The sequence below is a fragment of the Spodoptera frugiperda genome, chromosome 27 (assembly GCF_023101765.2).
Source record: "Spodoptera frugiperda isolate SF20-4 chromosome 27, AGI-APGP_CSIRO_Sfru_2.0, whole genome shotgun sequence".
Classification (NCBI taxonomy): domain Eukaryota; kingdom Metazoa; phylum Arthropoda; class Insecta; order Lepidoptera; family Noctuidae; genus Spodoptera; species Spodoptera frugiperda.
The window spans coordinates 5,122,658-5,143,688 of record NC_064238.1 but is presented as its reverse complement, the minus strand read 5'-3'; the positions used below and the strand labels follow the sequence as shown (position 1 = coordinate 5,143,688).

Sequence of the window (21,031 nt, the reverse complement as noted above, 5' to 3'; positions counted from 1 at the left end):
CGAAAAACTAGAATATTGTGTATTAGTGTAACTGTTAACAGCGATGCAATAAAATATCTGGCTCGAGGATGGCGTCACGGACATGTGATATGAATCCCAAAAGCGCCGACCCTTCCATTGCCACAAGCACAACAATACAATTTTTCCCAGAGACCGTTTAAACAACTGAAGTTGTAAACTTTATTATCATTGTGTCATAACTATTTCATAAGTCTCCGTCTTTATATTGATTGCTCTTTGCCCGTTCGGGTTCCATTGTTTTGCAAATCCCTTGTTAATTGAAAGGCTGCCGACACCAGACGCTGTGAGGTCTTTACCTGAAATGAAATGTTATTACTACATCTTTATGAAGCATTATAATAAATATGCTATCTGGGATTTATATTTCCAACTATATTTCATTGACTATGGTAAATGTCAGACGCTGATAATTTAAACTCAATAGGAAATGAACCTGGAATGTTAAAGAATTTCTTCGGTGAATCAAGTGACACAAATTTTAATGCAAATATCTGTATTCTTAAAAACGCTAAAGAATGAGTTATGAATGAATGTTTTTGAATATTTCATGAAGAAGTCATTGTGCTTAGATGTCTTAAGTATTTTGTTTGTATTGGTCCCTACATAAAAAATAAAAAAACCTAAACAAAATTTCCATTTATTTAATCTGTTAGTTTAACTTATTAAACTAAAATCAGTAAGTGAAAAAATACCATTGTGCTAGGACAATGTGAGATAGAACAAGCAACAACCGTCATACACAAAATAGCACTTTTACTGGTGCGTGTGGCTGTGTGCAAGAGCGGTGGTTGTGCGGAGGTGCCGGTGTGGTTCGGTGCGCGGACGCATGGGGCCAGGCGGGCGGCGCCGGCGCGGGCGGGGGCGGACCTGTTCGGGCAACGGTGTCGCGGGCACCGCACACTAGCTCTCAGTCCTTTCGCAGCGGCCAACGGTACCACATGTGCCGCTAACTTCTACGCACAAAATAAACATCAACAACGCGAGGAAACTTAACGTGCAGTGTGATACGATGCTGATCTGTGAATTTTAAAAGACCAAGTGACATAGACGAACAGAAGGATCGAGTGTAGTGTTCATTAGCGCCCGAAGATGCCGAAAATCTTCCTAATCAAGAAACGGCTGCATGAGCAGCAACTAGGGTTGCAGGAGGGGCTGGAATTGCTCGCTAGCAAGTCTGACCCACTGTGCCCTGGCTCTCCCCTCGATGATGGCCCCATCGCACTCCTCTCCAAGAAGGATAAGGATTGTATCGGTAAGTGTCCATTTGTTTGGGTTCTTTCTACAACTTTGTTTTCTTTCTTCTGTTATTAGTAGCATCTATATCATCATCTAATTTTTCTATAGTAACATAAAATTTCTTCTCTCTGTTATTAATTTCATCATTTCCATTAGTCTTATATTCATGTTTAAGTCGTCATCGTTGCTGTTCTGATCAAAGCTTTTATTTTTATTTATCATTTCCTTCTTAACGGCCACTTGCTCGCCCAAAAAAAAGATACTCACACTTGAACAGAATCCAGTTCTCGGCTCCGCTTCGCCAACAAATGTTACCTGCGATCATTTGTGTGTCTTGCGTGATCCTAATCTATCGTTGGTTTTGTCAAATTGAGCGACATACTTTTCTTCTGCTTAATGTTATTCTGGGAACAACTTGTTGAAAGTATTTCTTCAGAACAGTGAGATTGGTTAGGTCGATTTACGATGAAACTTTAAGAGGCAAAATTCTTTAAATAACTAAACAGGTTTGGTTACTAAAGGGAAGATAATCCTTAATGTGTAGTTTAGTAGATTATGATAAACAAAAACGTAATCGGTAGTCCGTCACTGTCACTGCACTTTTAACGGTCCCAGGTAATGTACCTACAATGCGTGAATCACTGATATATAACTGTCGTGTTTTTGCGTTTTTCCACGAATTGTTTACTCTTATAGATGTGTTAAAAAATGTCGATGTTTCCTTCTTGAAATTTGATTTGAGTCTTTTATCTTGAATGAGTTTGTGATGATCGTCGATAAATTCTTTTGGCTACTATTGATGTTATCCTCAGGTTGTCTGTGACTTGAATTCAAATGTTTCAACATAAGGTACTTGGAATAAGTTATTCAAATTGCAGTACTTTGTTTGGAATAGTTCCAGGGAAGTCAGGCTAGACAGGACTGGGTCTTCCACTCCTTTTTATTTCATAATTGTGTTTGTATACTCGATTTATGGCTCAACATTTTCCAAAGCCATTAATGTCATTGCGAACGACTTTATTCTCATCGTCTTTTTATGATCGTTCACTTCTTGTTTTACCTTTGTTGTATGTTCAAAGACAAAATTAATGTTACTTGATCACACCAAGCAATTCATTGCAACTCACGGTTATGTAATACGACGATAATTGAGCTTTAAGTACAGTTAGGACAAAAAATTTGGGATGTTAGCACTACCAATGGTTCGGCTCTTTTTTTGTATCTAATGGAGAGCTACACACGGTACGGGAATTGACCGGATGATAGGTACCGAGGTGTCAATGGTTGCGGGACAATGGCGCGACTTCCGGCCGCCAGCCATCGCCGCTCGCTTTGTATTTAGGTTAGTCACCGCAATCTCGACTGTCATTTCAATATAATTAACTTGTGTGACGTATGTGTCCCGTATTTGCATAAATTTCGCTTCTCTGTTCAATTACCAAATGATTACATTGTTTTCTGCAATTTTGGTAATGTTTTTTTTTTGGTTGTGCCATTTATAAAGCATTTTTAAATGACCTATTAATTTCTCACTATTATTATTTATCAGAAAACTCATCAGGCTTTCCTTGAAACATTTAGTTTGTCATTTATTCAATTACAATAATATTTTCCTTTCCACCCATGTTATTTTCTGTTTTTTTTACAAGGAATCGTTTCGTCATAATTGCAAAGTTGACGTCACAAATTGGTTGTCAATAAATTCTATATAACAGAACTTGCTGAACATGTCAGACATATAAACAATTTTACTGTCTAAGTCGAAAACAGTGAGTCAACGTTTACCGTTAAGCCCGCATGTACGTTTAGTAGGTAAATTTAAATTTATATACTTTAAAAATAGAGTACGGATAAAGTAATTACAGGTGTGTTGGCACCTGTGGGTAAAAGGGCACGGATGAGTCGGCCCGAAGGTCACACGACCCCAACCTGCGGCAAAGTGCACTATAAATAAGATGGGGAGCAACTGGGGCCGGTACTTCGGTAGCGATAACTATTGACATTTATTCATTGCCTTTTTATTGCTTTATATCCATTTAAATGTCCAGTATAATTATATGTGTAGCTATAATTTTCATTTCTTATTTAAAGTTACTAGTAAAAGTAATAACTTCAAACCTCACTCTTGTTTAATAAATGTATTAATTTAATATAAACATAAAATGCCGTAATAATCATGTTACTAAAATATAATAACAATTAGTTCCACGTGGAACGATAGTTATTTATTCAAAGGCTACGTAGCCCTACGACGACCGCTCAGTACAAAAGACTTCAACGAACTGCTTAGTTGTCATCCTGAATCCATTTTAATATTAAATTGAATTTATCTACTAGAGGGGATCTTTTTATTAATTAGAATATTTTTGTTATAAATATGCCCCATTACAGAGTGTCCTCCGCCCCCACCCTGCTGTGCAGCGCCGTGAGAACCGTACGGTTAACTTGCCGACCTTCCGCGGTCATTAACAATACCCGTTACCAAAAAAAACCTAATGAATTATGCAATTCCCACATTCTTAAGACATTATAGAACAACAGAAGTATTTAATTAACGTGATATTAGCAATTTGCTCAAACGATGTTGAAATTTTATTGCAATTTTTACGCAATTGTAATTTTATTAAGTAAGTAATATTTTATCGATGTTAGACGATAATAAGGTGTGACGTTACATACTGCAGTCACGTGAATAATTAAGAATGACCCTGCGGTTTGCCGGCGTACCGTGTGCCAATTCGATCTGAGTAGAAAGACGTCAATGTACTACGCGCAAACACACACTGACGCGCACAGCAAACTCAATTATGAGAAACAAATTAATCTACTAGGGAGAGTATTACTAATGAACAAATGATAAATTAAGTTATACCGAGTTATTAACAGCTTCAGGGGTAAAAACAAGTCTAATGGAACTAGTTTACATCTATCATCAATAAGAGTTGAAACATGAATGAAAAAAGGATTTAATATTCAACATTTACCACGACATATACTAAAATACTGCAATCTGTAATATAATAATCAGGTACACAAATACACATAGTACGTTTAATTAAACAGCCTCAGAATCGTGAGCATCAATTAACATTATACTGTTGACGCTCGCATTAAGGCCAAGGGACCTGTACAGATGCACCCAACTGTACTCTTAAAATACACATTGTTCTTAATAAAACTATTGTATTCGAGATCACGACTCGCATTGCTACCAATTTTACTTCAGAAGATTTATTGATAGAAATCATGATATTGCATCTACTCGATAGTTTCTATACGAACAGTAAATTGTTGTACAATGATAAAATGTCTATGTATCTGTTAAAAAACGTTAACTTTAATAGCAGTCACGGTTCTACTAATTCAATGCAAAGAAGATGGACAGCCGAAACAAAAGTGTACGCTTGCTTGCTTATCGCGTGTTGCCATAATATATCGACGCTGGAAAGGCAAAATGTATTAACCGCCATTATGTGAATTGTTCAGTAGAGCGATTTGAAGTTTCAAATTTTGCAAAAAAATCATAACTAATTAATTACTGGAGCTTTTTCATTGAAACTCAAAATAGTTATTACGAATAACGTTTACTATGAAATGTAATAATAGAAAATAATGTAAGTGTCTTCGTGTCCAAGATTTTGGAGTTAATACAATGCAGGCCATAATCTTGGTTAGGTAAAATTGACTTAAGTCAGTTGACCGTACTCACCGTGTCCAGGTAAAACATGTTTTAACGAACAAAAAGCTGCATAAATGAGCTAGATAAAATGTGTTATATTCTGTACAGCATACTAACACGTCTAAGTAAAATGTTTTATCAGGCCCGGTCAAGTCAGACCATGAAAACTAAAATGTCTTATCTTGCATTAAGCTAAAGTTTTCGCTGGGCTTTAAGTATTATCTCACCATATTAATGAATAATGGAAGTTACGGGTAAAACTAAATAACGCAAAAAAAATTTTTAAAAGGACTTTTCATCGCAAAATGAAGAAAAAATATAAACGACTTACTTCTGAGATCAATCAGTCTTAAAAAACCGGCCAAGTGCGAGTCAGACTCGCCCATGAGGGGTTCCGTAGCAGCAAGTAGATGGCATAATATAAAAGTTATAAAATAACTTCGTTATACATACTGTTTGTATGAACGACAAAGTTATATTTGCGTTTTTTGAAAATGCACTTTTTTATTACGTTTGATGGGTCGACGTTTAGCCGCTATCTTGCCTGGTGGTAAGTGATGACGCGGCCTACGATGGAGCACGTCTGTCCATAACCAACCTATTCACTCGGGCCTTGAAAACACCCAGGTTATACCCATCAGGAAACACAGACTCCGGCAAAGAATCCCACTCTCTAACAGTTCGCACATGGAAGCTTGGAGTGAAGCGCTTCGTGCGAGTGGGTGGGATATCTACCATGAAACGGTGACGCCTCGCCGATTGTCTTGTGGTTCGATGATGGAAAGTACTTGGGGGAATCAAGTTGTGCAATTCTCGCACACACTCTCTGAAATGTATCTGGTAAAAAACGGAAAGGCTTGCAACCTTGCGCCTGTGTTCAAGGCTTTGAAGCCGGGCCTCTACAAGCGCATCATCATTGATGAGCTTCTTGGCACGCTTTTCGATGTTTTCTAGCGCTTTGATCTGGCATTTAGCCGAGCCGTCCCAAAGGTGAGAACAGTAATCCATACATGACCGAACCTGCGCTTGGTACAGACTCAGCAGTTGTTTCGGTGTGAAGTACCGTCTCACCCACCAGAGGATACCCAACTTTCTACCAGCCAGATGCGCCTTCGACTCTATATAAGAGCCGAAGTTTAGTGTAAGCGATAAAGTTACGCCCAGAAGTTCAAGATGATCCGATCCGCACGCACGGGTCTGGTTCTGGTCGGGCGGCGAGCTGCCCTTGCTCGCCGTCCGCAGACCCGCACTTACGGTGGCCGGAGATCGTCCCGCGATCCCCGACGCCCGGAGTGTCTCACGCGACGGCTGGGACGTGAGGAGGTTTGTTCTCTCACGCGCCTCGCCTTCTCCGTAGCTAGCATGACTGCTTCGCAAAAGGTGGAGACGGCATCCCAGTCCCCCTCGCTCCGCACCATGGCCTGAACCAGTGACGGGCGCGAGAGGTCACCGTCGCCGACCACATCCCTGAGGACTTGGCGGTGCTCAGCCCATACAGGACACACCGCCACCGTTCACGGACGAGTTCTATTAGTATTATTTCTGAAAAAGTAATAATGATATCTCGTTCAAACCAATTTTCTTTGAAAGTTTCAGCATATATTTTTTTTTTTTTTAGTTTTGTCCCTCCCATATTTTAAATGTTAGAGAGGGGGACACTCATTTTTCTACTTTGGAAACGTCTATTTTTCAAACAATTGATTTTAACGAAAAATGGTTTTAGGAACCTTAATGTCTTTTTTAAAGTATTATCGATAGACACCCATCACGAATAGGTTAAAACTTTTTGAATCAGTTCCATGTATGGGGTGCCCCTTTTAATTTATTAATTGTTATTCGAAATCCAAATAGCGGTTACCAGAATACATCAACCTACAAAGTTTCAACTATGTAGGCCCAACAGTTTTGCCATTTTGGTACGGAACATGGAAAGGCAATACTTTTAAGTATACCTAGTAGAGATCAGATATCACAAGTTAATAGGTACACTTGTACTTAGACTTATACTAATCAAATACAAAATGAAAAACAATCAGACTTTGGAAACATATTCAAGACATAGATAACATGAAACTTCATCAACATCTTTTGTATCAGTATTAATCTTATAAGTGTAAAATATAATCTCACTTAATCTTATATTGAAATAATGACTGCCTCCTTGGCCGAGTGGTTGCAAGTGCGATTACTGGGCAAGGGCAATACCCGGGTTGGGCGAATTATTGCTGGGCTTTTTTCGGTTTTTCGAAAATTTCTCAGTAATAGCATGGAATCTAGAAATGTGTCCGATGTATGGCAATAGGCTTACCTATTACATGGGACTTACAACATAAATTGTGAAAAGTGGGTGTACATTATACAGTGGCGTTACATGGCATAATGTGCACCGCTGCCTATCCCTTCGGGGATAAAGAGCGTGACGATATAATAATAAAAAATAATCACATTTTGGAAAATTAAAAATCTTCTTCTTATATCAACATCTTCTATATCAGTATCTGGTAAATTCTTTTTGGCATTACACGTTTGCAAACTAAGGTACTCCTCATATTTACGAACAGTGTATTGCGACTGCGAGCGTGAACTCCCTCGTCGACAGCGCATGGGTGACTGAAGCGCCCGCGCAACGCTCTCGGCCCTGATTAACAGCCGCGGTCTCGGTGAATGACAGTCTTGAACTACCGTCTAACCACCATAGTTTAGTATTTATCAATCTTTTTTGGGAGGGTTAACTCACAAATGCAATTAATTTTACATTAGGTAAATTAATTTAAGTGCTACAAACACATTAGAATAGCTTCAGGTAAAATTGTATTATCAACCATTTTAGTAATAAAATGTTTTGGATAAAATTGTTTTAACGTCCAAATAATTGTAACATGCAGAAAAGTAAAATGTTTTAAACGCAAAAAACATATATTTTATTTACAAGTAAATTGACTTATGTTTAGATTTTATAATAATTGCCAATCTGTAAAATGTTTTATTGCGTTACTTTTTAGAAAAATGGAAAGGTAAAGAGATTTAAAACCAATCTAGTTGTAAACTTAAGCAGGTATAAATGACTTATCAGTAGTTTGTTACTATCATGTACGCTTTATGAGCCAAAGTAAAAAAATGAATGGATTTAAAACAAAAAAATATACGAAAAAGTCTAAAATCACCGGTGTATTAACCGCCATCAAAGTGCTCAAATTAAGGCGAGACATAGACCATTCGAAAGAGAAAAATCAGGCGATTCCAACGGTATATATAACTCATTTTCGACCAAAGTGGCGCTTAATACATTTTGCCTTTCCAGCGTCGATATGTGAACAGTAAATCTGCATCTTTACGAGTTACCAAAAAAGAAGAAACGTATTTCGCCATGTGGCCGTGGCTATTGTATCCTTACCCATTGTACTCCAGCTACCTTTTTAAGGTTTTGCCTTTTTAAAGATTGGCGATCATAAAAAAGCGATTACATTCAGAATAGGCGCACAGAATCTGTTCTTGGAATGACTTTTGCCGGTATAATTGTTATTAATGGCGTTTCAATCGTCAGTAATGCTGTTTACTCGCAGATATATTTAGATTCAACTGAAGTTTTTGTGACAACTTGATTGGTTTTTGCCAAAGTCGTGTCGTGCCCCCTAGGTTGATGCAGGTCAAGCGTTACTGGACATTTCTATAGAAAATGTGTCATGATTATACTGGTGTAGGATTGCCTACAACGAAGTGTAACCGAGAGTAAACTAAACTAACTGAACTCCCACAAACTTGAGCGAGGTTATCCTTTAATTAATTTTGGAAGTAAGCCCATAACTTAATCTCAAAAACCGGGCACACATCATAGCCTAGACCTCTTATTATGTCGGTCAAGGCAGGGTCCCTTATAAGGCTTCCTTTAAGCTTAAGCCTTCTTTAAATACGCTCCAACGCATTTCTTATTTCGAAACACAAAGCTTGAGAACGGAGTACAAACGAGTACGTACTACAAGGAAATTGACTTAAAGACGTAAAGAGTCAACATCCGACGGCTCACTTAAGTGACGGTTACTCAAGGGCTCGCCATATTTTTTCTTCATTTTTTTCCCAAAGATGTTACACACGTGAGTAGCCAGTTGTTCTAGGAACGGTCCCACATGGCTGACATCCATGGTGATACGTGATGGATACGGGCTATTTTAATTGCGAATTAACCTGTTTCTTACTCCCATTTTGTAGATACATCTGCTTTTCTTATGTACAAGTGGTATGGTGTGTTGTTTTTATAATGTTTCAAGAAAAACATGCTGGAAATGCGGGCTCTTTAATTAAAATAATATTCAATTGAAAATGGTAATACGAGTATGAATGTAATATTTGCGAAACTTTGTAGTTTTGTAAAAAGGTCGCTAAGAATCAGTCATCGCTTTTCTTAAGTAACTATCGTATGAATCATACCAGATCTAGGAAATAGTGGGTTGTAGTGCATTAGTCATCTTATCAGTACTATTTTATCCTACTACTGAACGTCTGGCGAAAGGTCCTAAGGGTATTCTCAAAGTTGTTTTTTGCTCATCCAATTTCTAGCCACAAAAAGCATTCTCCAAATGTGTCTGGCTTCACGGTGTATACGGGGTGTGGACGACCGCAGCCTGTGTCCAATCTCCTATATTGCGGAAACAATAAAACTCGCCGTCAATGTTCGCGTGATTGATATTATAAAATTCTATGAGAACGCCGTCAAAGATAAACCGCAGAGCAGTTCTCCGATTTTATGCGCTCTAGAGACGATAACGGGAGTCTAATTACGATAGAGTAACATTTAGAAAAATTGCAATCACTATTATTGAGCTGTTAATAATATAGGACTTAAGAAAATGCCTTCCCAGACTAGTTTAATGGTTTCAATGCCAATCTTCCGAGTGATTAAAACATAAAAAATAATCAACTTTGTGGTCGTGAAACCACAATCGAAGCGTGCTTGTGATCAGAAATTGAGTAAGCCTTTGCCTGTCTAGAGTTAGGTAATATTTTAAGACCAAATAATCTGAAATCTTGTTCAAGCCTACCTAACCGCCTTCTGTCTATATTGCAAAAATACATACATACTAATGTTAATAAACAATTCGCATGTTAAACGGTAATTTCAACAAATACAGACATGTGACGTAGCTTCGTCCGTCTCGTCCGCGCACGCGCAAATACCGTGTATGTTCTCAACGAACCACTTGCAGTGTTGCAGAGCTTGTGTAAACTTAGAACACGTGGAAAATAAATCTAACTTGCACCGGTCCTTAACGGTTTGTCCTGTTAAACATACTACGTTATTAACAGATTCAAGTTTACCTTAATGTCGTTTTTTTATTACTTGCGATTTGTGCGAAAAAACTCAGTAAACATACGTGGGAATTATATGTATCCGTGAGGAAAATAATGCCACAAAGATGATAGAAATCACATTTTCAGTTTTCCTTTACAGCAGAGTCACACAAGAGCATAAAATCAATTCCTGTCAAAACATAAGATAGTCATAATGGAAATAGATATAACTTTATGGTAGAACCCATATGGAACTTTCGATAAAATACACTTTGTCATCGAAGCCACCGCCCATTTATCTCGAACATTTACGACCACCTAGAGCAACTGTCACTTTTATCACAACCTTAAAATATCGGGTTACTCTAAAATTTTAAACATTCTATTGAAACGTCACTCAAATACTTTAGAGCAAAGAAATAATTTCTGTGTATGTGTGTAAATAGAACACAAGAAAAATATGTCGTTAAAAATATAAGTAAAATAAATAGCAAGCGGTAAGCACGGCTTAAATCTCGATCGTAAGGTCATCTCCTCCATTGTTGTGTCATGCGCAATAAAAGATAATCATTTCGTGTGTTTTGGAGCAATTTGCTGGAGACCGCCCACGATCTAGTACCCACTACACAACACATGTCCTCACGAACACGTAATATGTACCAAAGCCAAAGTGACATTTACAACAAGTTTTGAGACTAAACAAACATTAGGGGACATTTGCTGGGGTTCTCAATATGTACGAATGACCATCCAAAAACACGCCTCCAAAATTCTGATTGCCTTATTATGTGTCTACATTATGCCAAGCATTTTAATTCAAGGATCACTTGACCTATTTGACTGTCCAATGTTGACTCCTAATTTTTTCATTTTCAGCATTGGATAACACATCGTATTTTGAACCAATGCCAGTATTTTAACGAAGCACATTTGTTTGTCATTCCCTTTAAAAATTCAAAATTGAATAACGGTAATTGTTTTAACGGACAAACTAGTAATAAAGTAGAAGTTGCTGCTGATACAGAGGACATGCGAAAACAAGTTAACCGATCGCCCTCTAAGATACCGGATTTTTTCTATTAGCTAGTCGAATTAGTTGACTCTAGCCTTGAACACTTCGCTAAACATATTTGGGTCATTAACCCTCACCAAATCTGGTTGTGATTCACGCCGTGATCAAAATAATAATAAAGCGTTGAACAGTTTTTGCGACCGTTTGGTCTGAGAGACGAAGTATTAGAATCGGTTTTTTGTGTATCAAAAGTGCTATTGAAAAATATACGGAAGGTTAAATAATTACATTTTGTAGGCGTACCGAGCGTGGGTAGGTAGGTATTCGAATTAGACTGTACCAATTCACGGCTAGATAACGCATGTGTGAACGGAACAAAGGCTGTGCGGGAAAACAATCGCGTTACTTTAACAACCTTTTCTTCCTTCCTTCAATGTCAGCATAACACGTGAATGTTTACGAGAAATAATGTTCAAGAGCGACGGCCGTTAACTCGCTTGCAGCTGTGAAGGCTCCTAAATCATGAATGCTTGAGTATCAGACATCCGAGTGCTTGCAGATTTGTAAGTGTGTTACACGCTTACATATGGTCCGAACGGTCCACATGCGGTCGCACCCACTATAAATAATTCAAAACAAAAAAATGTCCTTCGGGCCGACCTTTTAACCGATTCTTCACCGCGGCAGGCGCGAGCACAGCTACGTACCGTGTGCTATCGGTACTTATGCTTATGGAAAAAAGGCTTCAACGGAATTTTATGTGCTCTCCGTCCGGAGCGGTTCTTCATAGCTGTCTTACGTTTTATAATGCGTTAAATGCTAACAGCGTCCGATAACCCCGGCCGCAAGGTCATACTAGTCCGCCCCGCTGCCTCGCTAGTTTTTATTAATGCCCCAGGCAAGTTTTACTGCCGCCTCTATATGTGTGCCTTTGTATGTTCATGCCCGTGTGCCTACTAATAATTTATCATGTTATATTTTGAATATTATGTGCACGGCATAAAGGCCACGATCACGTCGAAATTATCTGAAGATTGTAAATTATAATTCAGATGTAATTTTTCAACTTAAGTCATTTTGGATGGTCATAAGTCATAATGCGTTGAGAAATCTTGTAACAAAAAGTTGATTTGCACCGTTGCAAGTAGCTACCACAATAATCATTGCTTTATAACAGAGTAGTAATAAAATCGAAACCCGTTAAATTTAAATAAAAGGAAGCAACACTTACATTAATTAAATATAATTAGATCGGCATAAGTACCATCGAAGGCTTAGTTATTGTTATGCTTGCAATTGTAACAGTGGAGCGTAATAGTTTGAACAACCCATAATTAATCATTTTAGAATAATATTTTGTCGATGATTAATGTACCGATAATTACTAGGAACACGAGTCGTAATGGTGCAAGCCGCAAAATGTGTTAAGGTTATTAATGCTTAACATAGTTACGGCGTGATTGCTTGATATTATTACAATTGTAATTTAATAAGCAGGTACGAGTTACCCAAAACATGCTTCAATAATTGTGTCCAAATACTTATAAGCGACCGTGAAATCGCAATAAGGCTCTCATTATGTAAAATAATTTCTTTGTTTCCGAGTTGATAACTTAATAGCGTCGATAGAACTATAGAAACCATGATTCGTAACAGAACGAAATTATTTATACAAGAAGCACAACAGGAAACCGTTGAACGTATGAAGTTCATCATGAGAATCACGTTATTGCATTAGAATTCTGCTGATATACAAGGAAAACAGCTTGATAGTGTAGGTATGTACGTCAGATCGTTACGGACATAAATGGCTCACGCGTATTTAGCTTCAAATTGTCTTAAAACAACTCGACCGCTCGAGAATCGCTAATTATTGCCAAAATGTGATGCGGAGAAGGCTGCCGTTAATGGCCAAATAATGAGTGTTCGCATTCAAGGTTGAGGCACAGTGCTCCTCGACAGGAAACACCGAGTAACTGAATAGATATGGACGCGGCAATTACCAGGCCTTGACTTACCGTTTTAGAATAAAAACCGCGCTATTTAAATGTATAACTCACATGCTGTGATTCATTTGACTTTGTTTTAATTGCGAGAACAAGGGTTTTGTTTATAATACCTGTTGAACAGCATAAGAGAGCACTATAACATAATATGGAAAAGAACGTAATTTCCCACTGGTTTTAATATGTATTTAAAAACTTGGACAGGTTTTTTGTATAGGGACAAAAAATTTGCCAAAAATATTCTGCTCTGACGCATTAATACTAAAAAACTAAGAAAATAAAATATCAATCTGCAATATGACGTCAGCATTAAACGCTAACGGTGATCATTTAAGTGATGATACAACCGTGACCGTGAGTGTAAGCGAAGTACAGTAACACTGTGTTAGTGGTGTAAAATACACACACGCATGTAATGTTACTAATAGGTTAGCGTACTTACAATAAATATTCAATCTAACATAATACACATTAACAAATCTCAAAAGTAACAAAGTGTTTGTTGAAAATAAATCGGAATGCGATCAAAACTGGTCTCTATTATTATTTCATTAAACACTAATTATGCTAAAAGCCATTTCTCATTATGATCTTGTGTTAATATCAGGTCGTTGATACACACACATACAGGAATATTAATCACGGAGTTAGTCTGGTTTGGAAATATCAAACGCATATCGCGAAAATTATCTTTGCATTTTTAGTGCCATATAGGTATCTAAACACAAACCAATTACGAACGCGAACCAAATTCAATTCAAATTTTAAAGTTCAATAGATTGTCTCTTAATGAATATTCAATGTTGGAACAGTTCACGGAATATGTACTATAAAGGAACGTAAATAAAGTATATAACAGTAAAAGTAATAATATGATACTAAGACATTTAATGATTACTTAAACTATTCCTTAGTAACAATTTTGTATGAAAACAATCGCTAAGGACTGGGTTAAGTAACCATTAAATGACTCTGAGTACGGCGGTAAGTTAAAATTATTGAAGATTCCGCTTTATAATCTTTAAAAGGTAAAGTTAATTAACAGAGCGGAGTATTTCCATTGATAGCTGTTCTCATATTTTGCACTAATTGAAACTGTAACACAACCTTGTCTGGAGGGCATGTACTGTTTTAGCATAACGAGTTCCTTTTGTTAGGTATAGTATCAAATTGTTCTAAATTGATGCTAAACAGAAGCGTAAACAGATTAGGTTGACTTCTATTTTTCGAAGAAATAATGTCTGATTCAACTTCTAGGTACAATTTTTTCTTATTACTGTTTGATCAATATTTTACTTACTAAATTAATATTCTTTACAGTATTTTTATTGGTATTAAGATGCTAATTTACATTGAGACATACCTTAAATCGCTATAATATGTCTCTGTCACACATTTGAAACGTTATCATTTCCATCTCCACCATATAAAGTGTACCGGCTACGGCATTCCTCTCCATCTGCAGTAAATTTTATTCCAAATTCGTGAGCTATTTCAAAGTCGCGACGTTATTTTTTTACATAGCAATACAGTCAGTTGATGTGTATTTACATACTTGGAGAATTATTTTAAACGCACATGTTATTATGGTGTCGAACACCTTTACCATTTCAGTATTACTTACTCTATATACTTCCTCTCAGTAGTATTATTTAGTATTACTTAGTCTACTCTATATATATCTTCAATTGCATCTATCAAGAATTATTTCATCAAATCTCTATAGTATAGTTGTTGACAGGCTGAAAAGTTTTTGATTAAATAAAAAATAACCGTTTTAAAAACATCGATGTAACCTTTAATACACACAATAAGCTAAGATACTAAAAATAAACTTTTATTAAAGCATAAATAAGCACAAAGGATTAACAAAATCAACTTGCAAATTGTTTACGAACGGGCAGATTACGGATCACTTTTTATGATGCACATGTAAAACGTACGAGTAATTGGTATTTAGACGGAATAATTCAATGTCCCTTGTAGGTCAAAGCTTACCCAATAGCCAATAGCGACAGACGGCTTATAGACAGTTCTAAGAAACCGGCTAACGAATGAGCGTGGCGTACAAAAAGCAAACATAAAATATTTACGAGTCTTAAGTGCCGCTATAAAAATTGTCAACGAACACAACACAAAATATCCTTCTCCAACCTGAAAGTAATACAAAATCGTGGCCTATGGACGGCGAGATTCAAAACGAGACCCGGCGTTTCACGCCCGGCTGCGCAGACGCATACAATTACAAGCTCATACAAAAAAGATCCCCAACAATGCACAGGCTTCGTCCTTGAGTCCCTAACAAAAGCCGAGAAAGGGCAAAGAAACTCGTTTGGCCCAACCTTGGGACTTTCACTGACTACCTACGCATATTTTGCTATAATAGAGGATTTTTTTTACTAAACACAAATGACTTCCTTTAATTTTGGGATTCACTCTTGTTTGGAGAAACTAGTGTAACGAATTAAAATTAATTTTCACTATTTTGTTCTCAGAATGCATTTTAGTATCCCTAGTATTTTTTGTAAATTGCAATTTTACTACATTGTTCAATTTTAGAACATTTTATCTTCATTGATGTTAAATATTAAATAACACGCGGTCATTAAAATTAAAGTAGGTATAATGAGAGACCGGAAACATTGAGTAGAGACTATGGTTTGGTTACAACTGCGGTCAATGGATGGTAGATTTGGGTCGAGATTGATTTTGTCACTGCTGTCTGCTTGCGCGCCAATTACAATAATGCGGCAAATACACATAAAAACATACACTCACACATACTCATTGGTGTGAGCGTATATGTAGAGGCGAGTATTACCGTTATGGAGGCACATACCAGTGACGTCAACGAGGCCTCATGCCTCCGACGCCTCATGAATACGTTAGTAAAAAGCCGAGGACAAATAGTAACTATTTTATTGAAACTAGTGTTCACTCCATTTTTTTTTAATAAATCTTCGATAATAATAATTATAATTCTAGGAACCTAGCTGTAAGCCTAGTGGGTAATATTAACTGATGGTTATTTTTTCTTAATTTCAGAACGAGATGTGTTCGGCGAAAGCAATGGAGCAAAAATTCCAAAAGAACCTCGATTTGTATCTTCCATACTGGGAGGTGACGTCCCATATGGTAGTCATAGAGGACACGTTCTCACACAAGCAGAACGTAAACAGTACCTACCTGTCTTAGCGAAAGAAAAGAAAAAGGAAGACAAACCTCTTATAAAAGAAGAAAAGGACACACTTGACAGTGATCCAGTTGTGCTACCTTCTAGAAATAGCCCATCGCCAGAATCAGCTCCCTCACCAGGCATTGATAACAGTGTTACATGTCAAAAAGTGTCAGTTATACAAAGAACACCATCACAATCACAGTTCCGTGATGGAAAAAAAGAAGTTTCTGACGTTAGTATTCCACAAACATTACCTGCTACCGAACCAGAACAAGACCAACCTATTGATTACGTTATTGCCAAAAAACGTGGTGAATCAGAAGACGAAGAAACTGAAAAGAAAATAAGAGAACAGAGGAGAACAAGCAGTTCAAAAATCGCCAATGGAATTTTAGCGCGACCAACTTTAGTACTGCGTAATCGTCCCAACAAAGTTCCAGGCATTATTACTGCTGCTGCTGGTCATGGTAGATCTACTGGAAACGCCGGTTCAAATGGCAGTTCACAAAGTAGCGGTGGCTCAGGAAGTTTTAGTTCTGGTGGTGGTGGCACAGCACCCTCGTCTGGTGGGGGCGGAGCCATCGGAGGTGGTTCTGGAAGTGGCGGAAATGGACGAGACGGCCGTTCTAACTATGGACCAAACAGCCCACCTACAGGCAGTCTTCCACCTTTCTACGAAACTTTGGGACCATCTACAAAAGGCGGCCAAAATTCATTTAATGCCAATAGCAATTTCTCTAATGAATTCAACATAATCAATGGGTTCAATATGGATTGTGAAAATAATGACAATGCAACTAATTTCCCAGAACAAAGTAAACAATATTCATTAATGCAAAATGCTCACTATGGACTAGCGCTAAAAGATGAAGAAATAGATTATGAAAGTAAATTAGAAAACATAGGCGCTATCGGTAATTATGGAAATAATTTCGATGAATCAATGGTAGTTGACATGGGAGAAGATGTCATTGACAACTATCAATTTGCCAACACACTAACTTTTCCTGGACCAAACGAAGGTATATTAGGAAACCTTTCAGATTCAGCAGAAGATTTTGCTAGTTTACTAAATAATCATGTAGAATCAATTACGGATTCTGATATTAGAGAATCATCATCTATTACACCAGATTCAGTACACAATCCGGTAGATATTGAATCACTAGCAGACCAAGTTAATTTAAGTAGATATTATGAAAAAGCTAACTACTTAGCATTCGCCAGCCAAGAAAATCAGGGTTCCTCGTACAATTTCACTAAAGATCGGCCAGATTTATTGATGCAATTGAATCCAGCTCTTTTACAACACGGTGAAGGACAAATGCAACAGCTACAAATTCACGTGCAACTCCAGCAGAGACAACAGATTCTGTCTCCCGGCTTCCCCTTCACTAGTCATCCTTCGCTCGACCTGGACTCGCCGACGGGCACCTCACTGCCATCACCCGGCGGCAACAACTCACTGGACGGGAGCAGTCACATCGAGAACGCTTCACTCAGTCCAGCTGCTGCTGTAAGTCTCAAGAAAGCCTCTGCCGGCGATGGCAAAATTCAAATCTTGCAACAAAGGGTAAGCATTATTTGATTTTAAGGCGAAGCTTTAACGTTTCTTTCCTTCTATGTCGTCTTATATTAATGAAAGCGACATAGAAGTTGTAATAAAATATTTTTTATTACGCCGAGCCTAAATCAACTTATGCTTTAACTTTCTGCATCTGAAACTGTATTTGTGTCACATTAGATAAACTCAGCTTTATAATTCCATGATGAATTTCAATCTTTTATGGCACAATACCCTTTTCGAAGCACATTTTCACTCTCTTTACACTTGTGTAATGTTAACATAATTCTTATAATATATTTATTTTGTTTACAGTTGGGTCTACCAGCAGAACTTCCGTTGGAATTTATAAATGGTGGACATGGTGTGAAGAATCCTTTGGCAACTGAAGCTAATGCGAGACAAAGGGAAGAGGAGAAAAACAAACAAGTATTAGTTAGCGAAGATGATCCCACGAAGTTTGTATGCAGGGTCTGCTCCAAGAACTTCAGTTTACAGAGGCTCTTGAACCGACATATGAAATGTCACTCAGACGTGAAGAGATACTTATGCACATTCTGTGGCAAAGGGTTCAATGACACCTTCGATCTAAAAAGGCACACGAGGACGCACACTGGTGTGCGACCATACAAATGCAACCTCTGCGAGAAATCGTTTACCCAAAGATGCTCACTGGAGTCCCACTGCTTGAAAGTCCATGGAGTCCAACACACCTACGCATACAAAGAGAGGAGGACTAAGGTAATTATCAATATTCATATTTCTCTAAATATTTTGTATCCATATGTAATTGGCATCGAATAATAATACTGTTTTATAAAATCTTTAAAAACACAGTTCCCTAAACACCTTTTCAAAATCACTTCAAAAGTCTATTATAATATATCACCAGTAACTAAAATGTATGTTATTTATTTCAGATGTACGTTTGTGAAGAATGCGGACACACAACATCGGAGCCAGAGGAACATTACATGCACCTAAAGAAACAGCATCCATACTCACCTGCGTTACTGAAGTTCTACGACAAACGACACTTCAAGTTCACCAACGCGACGTTCGCAAACCAGCTCCTGGGACAGCTGCCAATGCCAGTACACAACTAAATACACATAAATGATAATTTCATAACTGTTATTACTAGTACTTGCAAACATTAAAGACATTTTTGTTGTGCTACGAATGAATATTCTGTGGGCATTTCACATTAAATAATGCAAGCTACAACTACACACAACTTTGTCTGTAATGGCTACAAGTGTCAACCAACAGGTACCAATTAAGGTATCGGATTTTTTCAACAACATGGTGAAATTTAAATGAATATGGCATAATATTGTACTTAACACTACGAATTTATTCCGTCCGTTTTATACGTATACTTACAATATATTTACTAAAAAACCCAGTTCTTATTTTAGTTCAATTTGAGCCTGCACACTCGAAATTCCTCTTAGTTATATAATCGATTTTGTCTTCCAAGCTACTATTGTAGACATTCCGTGTTTTAAGAAAATGCATATGTATTTAACTTATGTATAAAACCACGGAACAGTATCCATGTTTTGTTCCAATGAAAAAATACCTTAATTTTTTAACAGTCAATGTGAAATAATCCACTGGCCTATAGCTAGGCATGACTGCAATTAAAAAATCAAAGTATCGGGTATTATGTGCAATCTTTGGTGATGGTACGGGATTATGTTTAAGTTTCGTATTAAGATAGTTTTAAATAGCTTTAGTCCGATTGTCTCATAGAAATCGATTGTAAGTTTCATTTCAAACCAGCCAGGGTAGACAGGGGAGATATGATAACAGAGGGGGAGTTACGTGGATGGTGCTAGTTATGATATTAATGTTGCTGACTTGAAATGAAGCGATTATGGATCGGATGACACTTCTTGTCCGACCCATAAGCAAATATCAAAGCTTTTGCTTTGGTATTAAAATAAATCCACGGTAAGGAATCTCTTTCCTCGTTTTAGTGATACTAGCTCCTAATTATTTCTCAAATTAATAACACAAATTATGTCACAATTTTAATTTGTATTGTAACTATAGAAAAATGTTATGTTTGTTTTTTGTTTTGTACTTTAATAAAGTCCAAATTTATTAAATTCGATGGGGGCGCCCTGAGGCGGCGCCCGACATGTCGTACCAAGTTGAACTGCATTTCTAGAAGTATTTATATTATTTAAATTAAAATATTGATCGGTTACAGTTTGTGCTGTGAGTGTGTGTGAGAATTATGTATTGTGTAAATGTGTTATTTAATGCGTCAATTGTTATAATTTTAATTAGACATCAAGATGGACTTGATGAAGCGCTTCCGAGTTTTGAAAGAGGGTATAAAAAGACTATGATGCTCAATTGATACATTTGCGCTTTCACAGCGAAGCTTGTGGATAAATTATGTACTTAAAGAATTGTAAATATGTCTAAATTTAGAAGATAGTAGTAAAATTTGAGAAAGTAATATGCATAATTATGTTAGTAGTACCTACTTAGCATTTATGAGATTTTTAAAAGATAATTGTTAAAGTATTTTGTACAATTCGGCAAGATGGAATAGATCTGAACATTTATATTGGCTTATCATTGGTCGGTGCATCGACGGCGGTCTGTAACAATTGTGATAGCGCAATGCCTTCGTTAAACATACTTGTCTGTTGCATTTATTAGCATTTTGATACAATTTCAAACTGTATTTTAAGAAACAAACAATTTGTTACTCTGTATTGATAAGCAATATATCATCAATAAAATTTCTGTAGTTTCATTCATACATCTAAGAACAATGAAGGAACCTTTATAACTCTTGTTTTTTTATGGTCACATACAACTCTATCTATCAAATATGTAAGAATGCAATAAAATCCAGATACCACTCCTAAATAGTAAAGCAAAACATAGCGAAGAACCTTTTACTTATTTGAAACCTACCTACCTTATGCATAAAGTCTAAATCCACAATCCTCTTTAAAAAATCATTCCTTCTTTGTGTAAGAGTAGGACAGCTAAAGGTTGATCTTTATTATAAAATCCATGT

General features: G+C 37.0%; 1 protein-coding gene across 2 annotated transcripts; it reads left to right on the top strand.

Annotated features, from left to right (window-relative positions):
* The first annotated feature begins 932 nt into the window (after nt 1–932).
* Nucleotides 933–20,747, top strand: LOC118263447 (transcriptional regulator ovo). 2 transcript variants are annotated; one of them, XM_035575454.2, is made up of 4 exons: nt 933–1,273; nt 16,286–17,934; nt 18,298–18,723; nt 18,903–20,747. In XM_035575454.2, the coding sequence occupies exons 1-4, from the start codon at nt 1,111–1,113 to the stop codon at nt 19,086–19,088; spliced, it is 2,424 nt and encodes an 807-aa protein (XP_035431347.1). In that variant the 5' UTR covers nt 933–1,110; the 3' UTR covers nt 19,089–20,747. The 2 variants fall into 2 exon arrangements, with proteins under 2 accessions (XP_035431347.1, XP_035431346.1); XM_035575453.2 differs by having other exon boundaries at nt 16,286–17,991.
* The last annotated feature ends 284 nt before the right edge of the window (nt 20,748–21,031 follow it).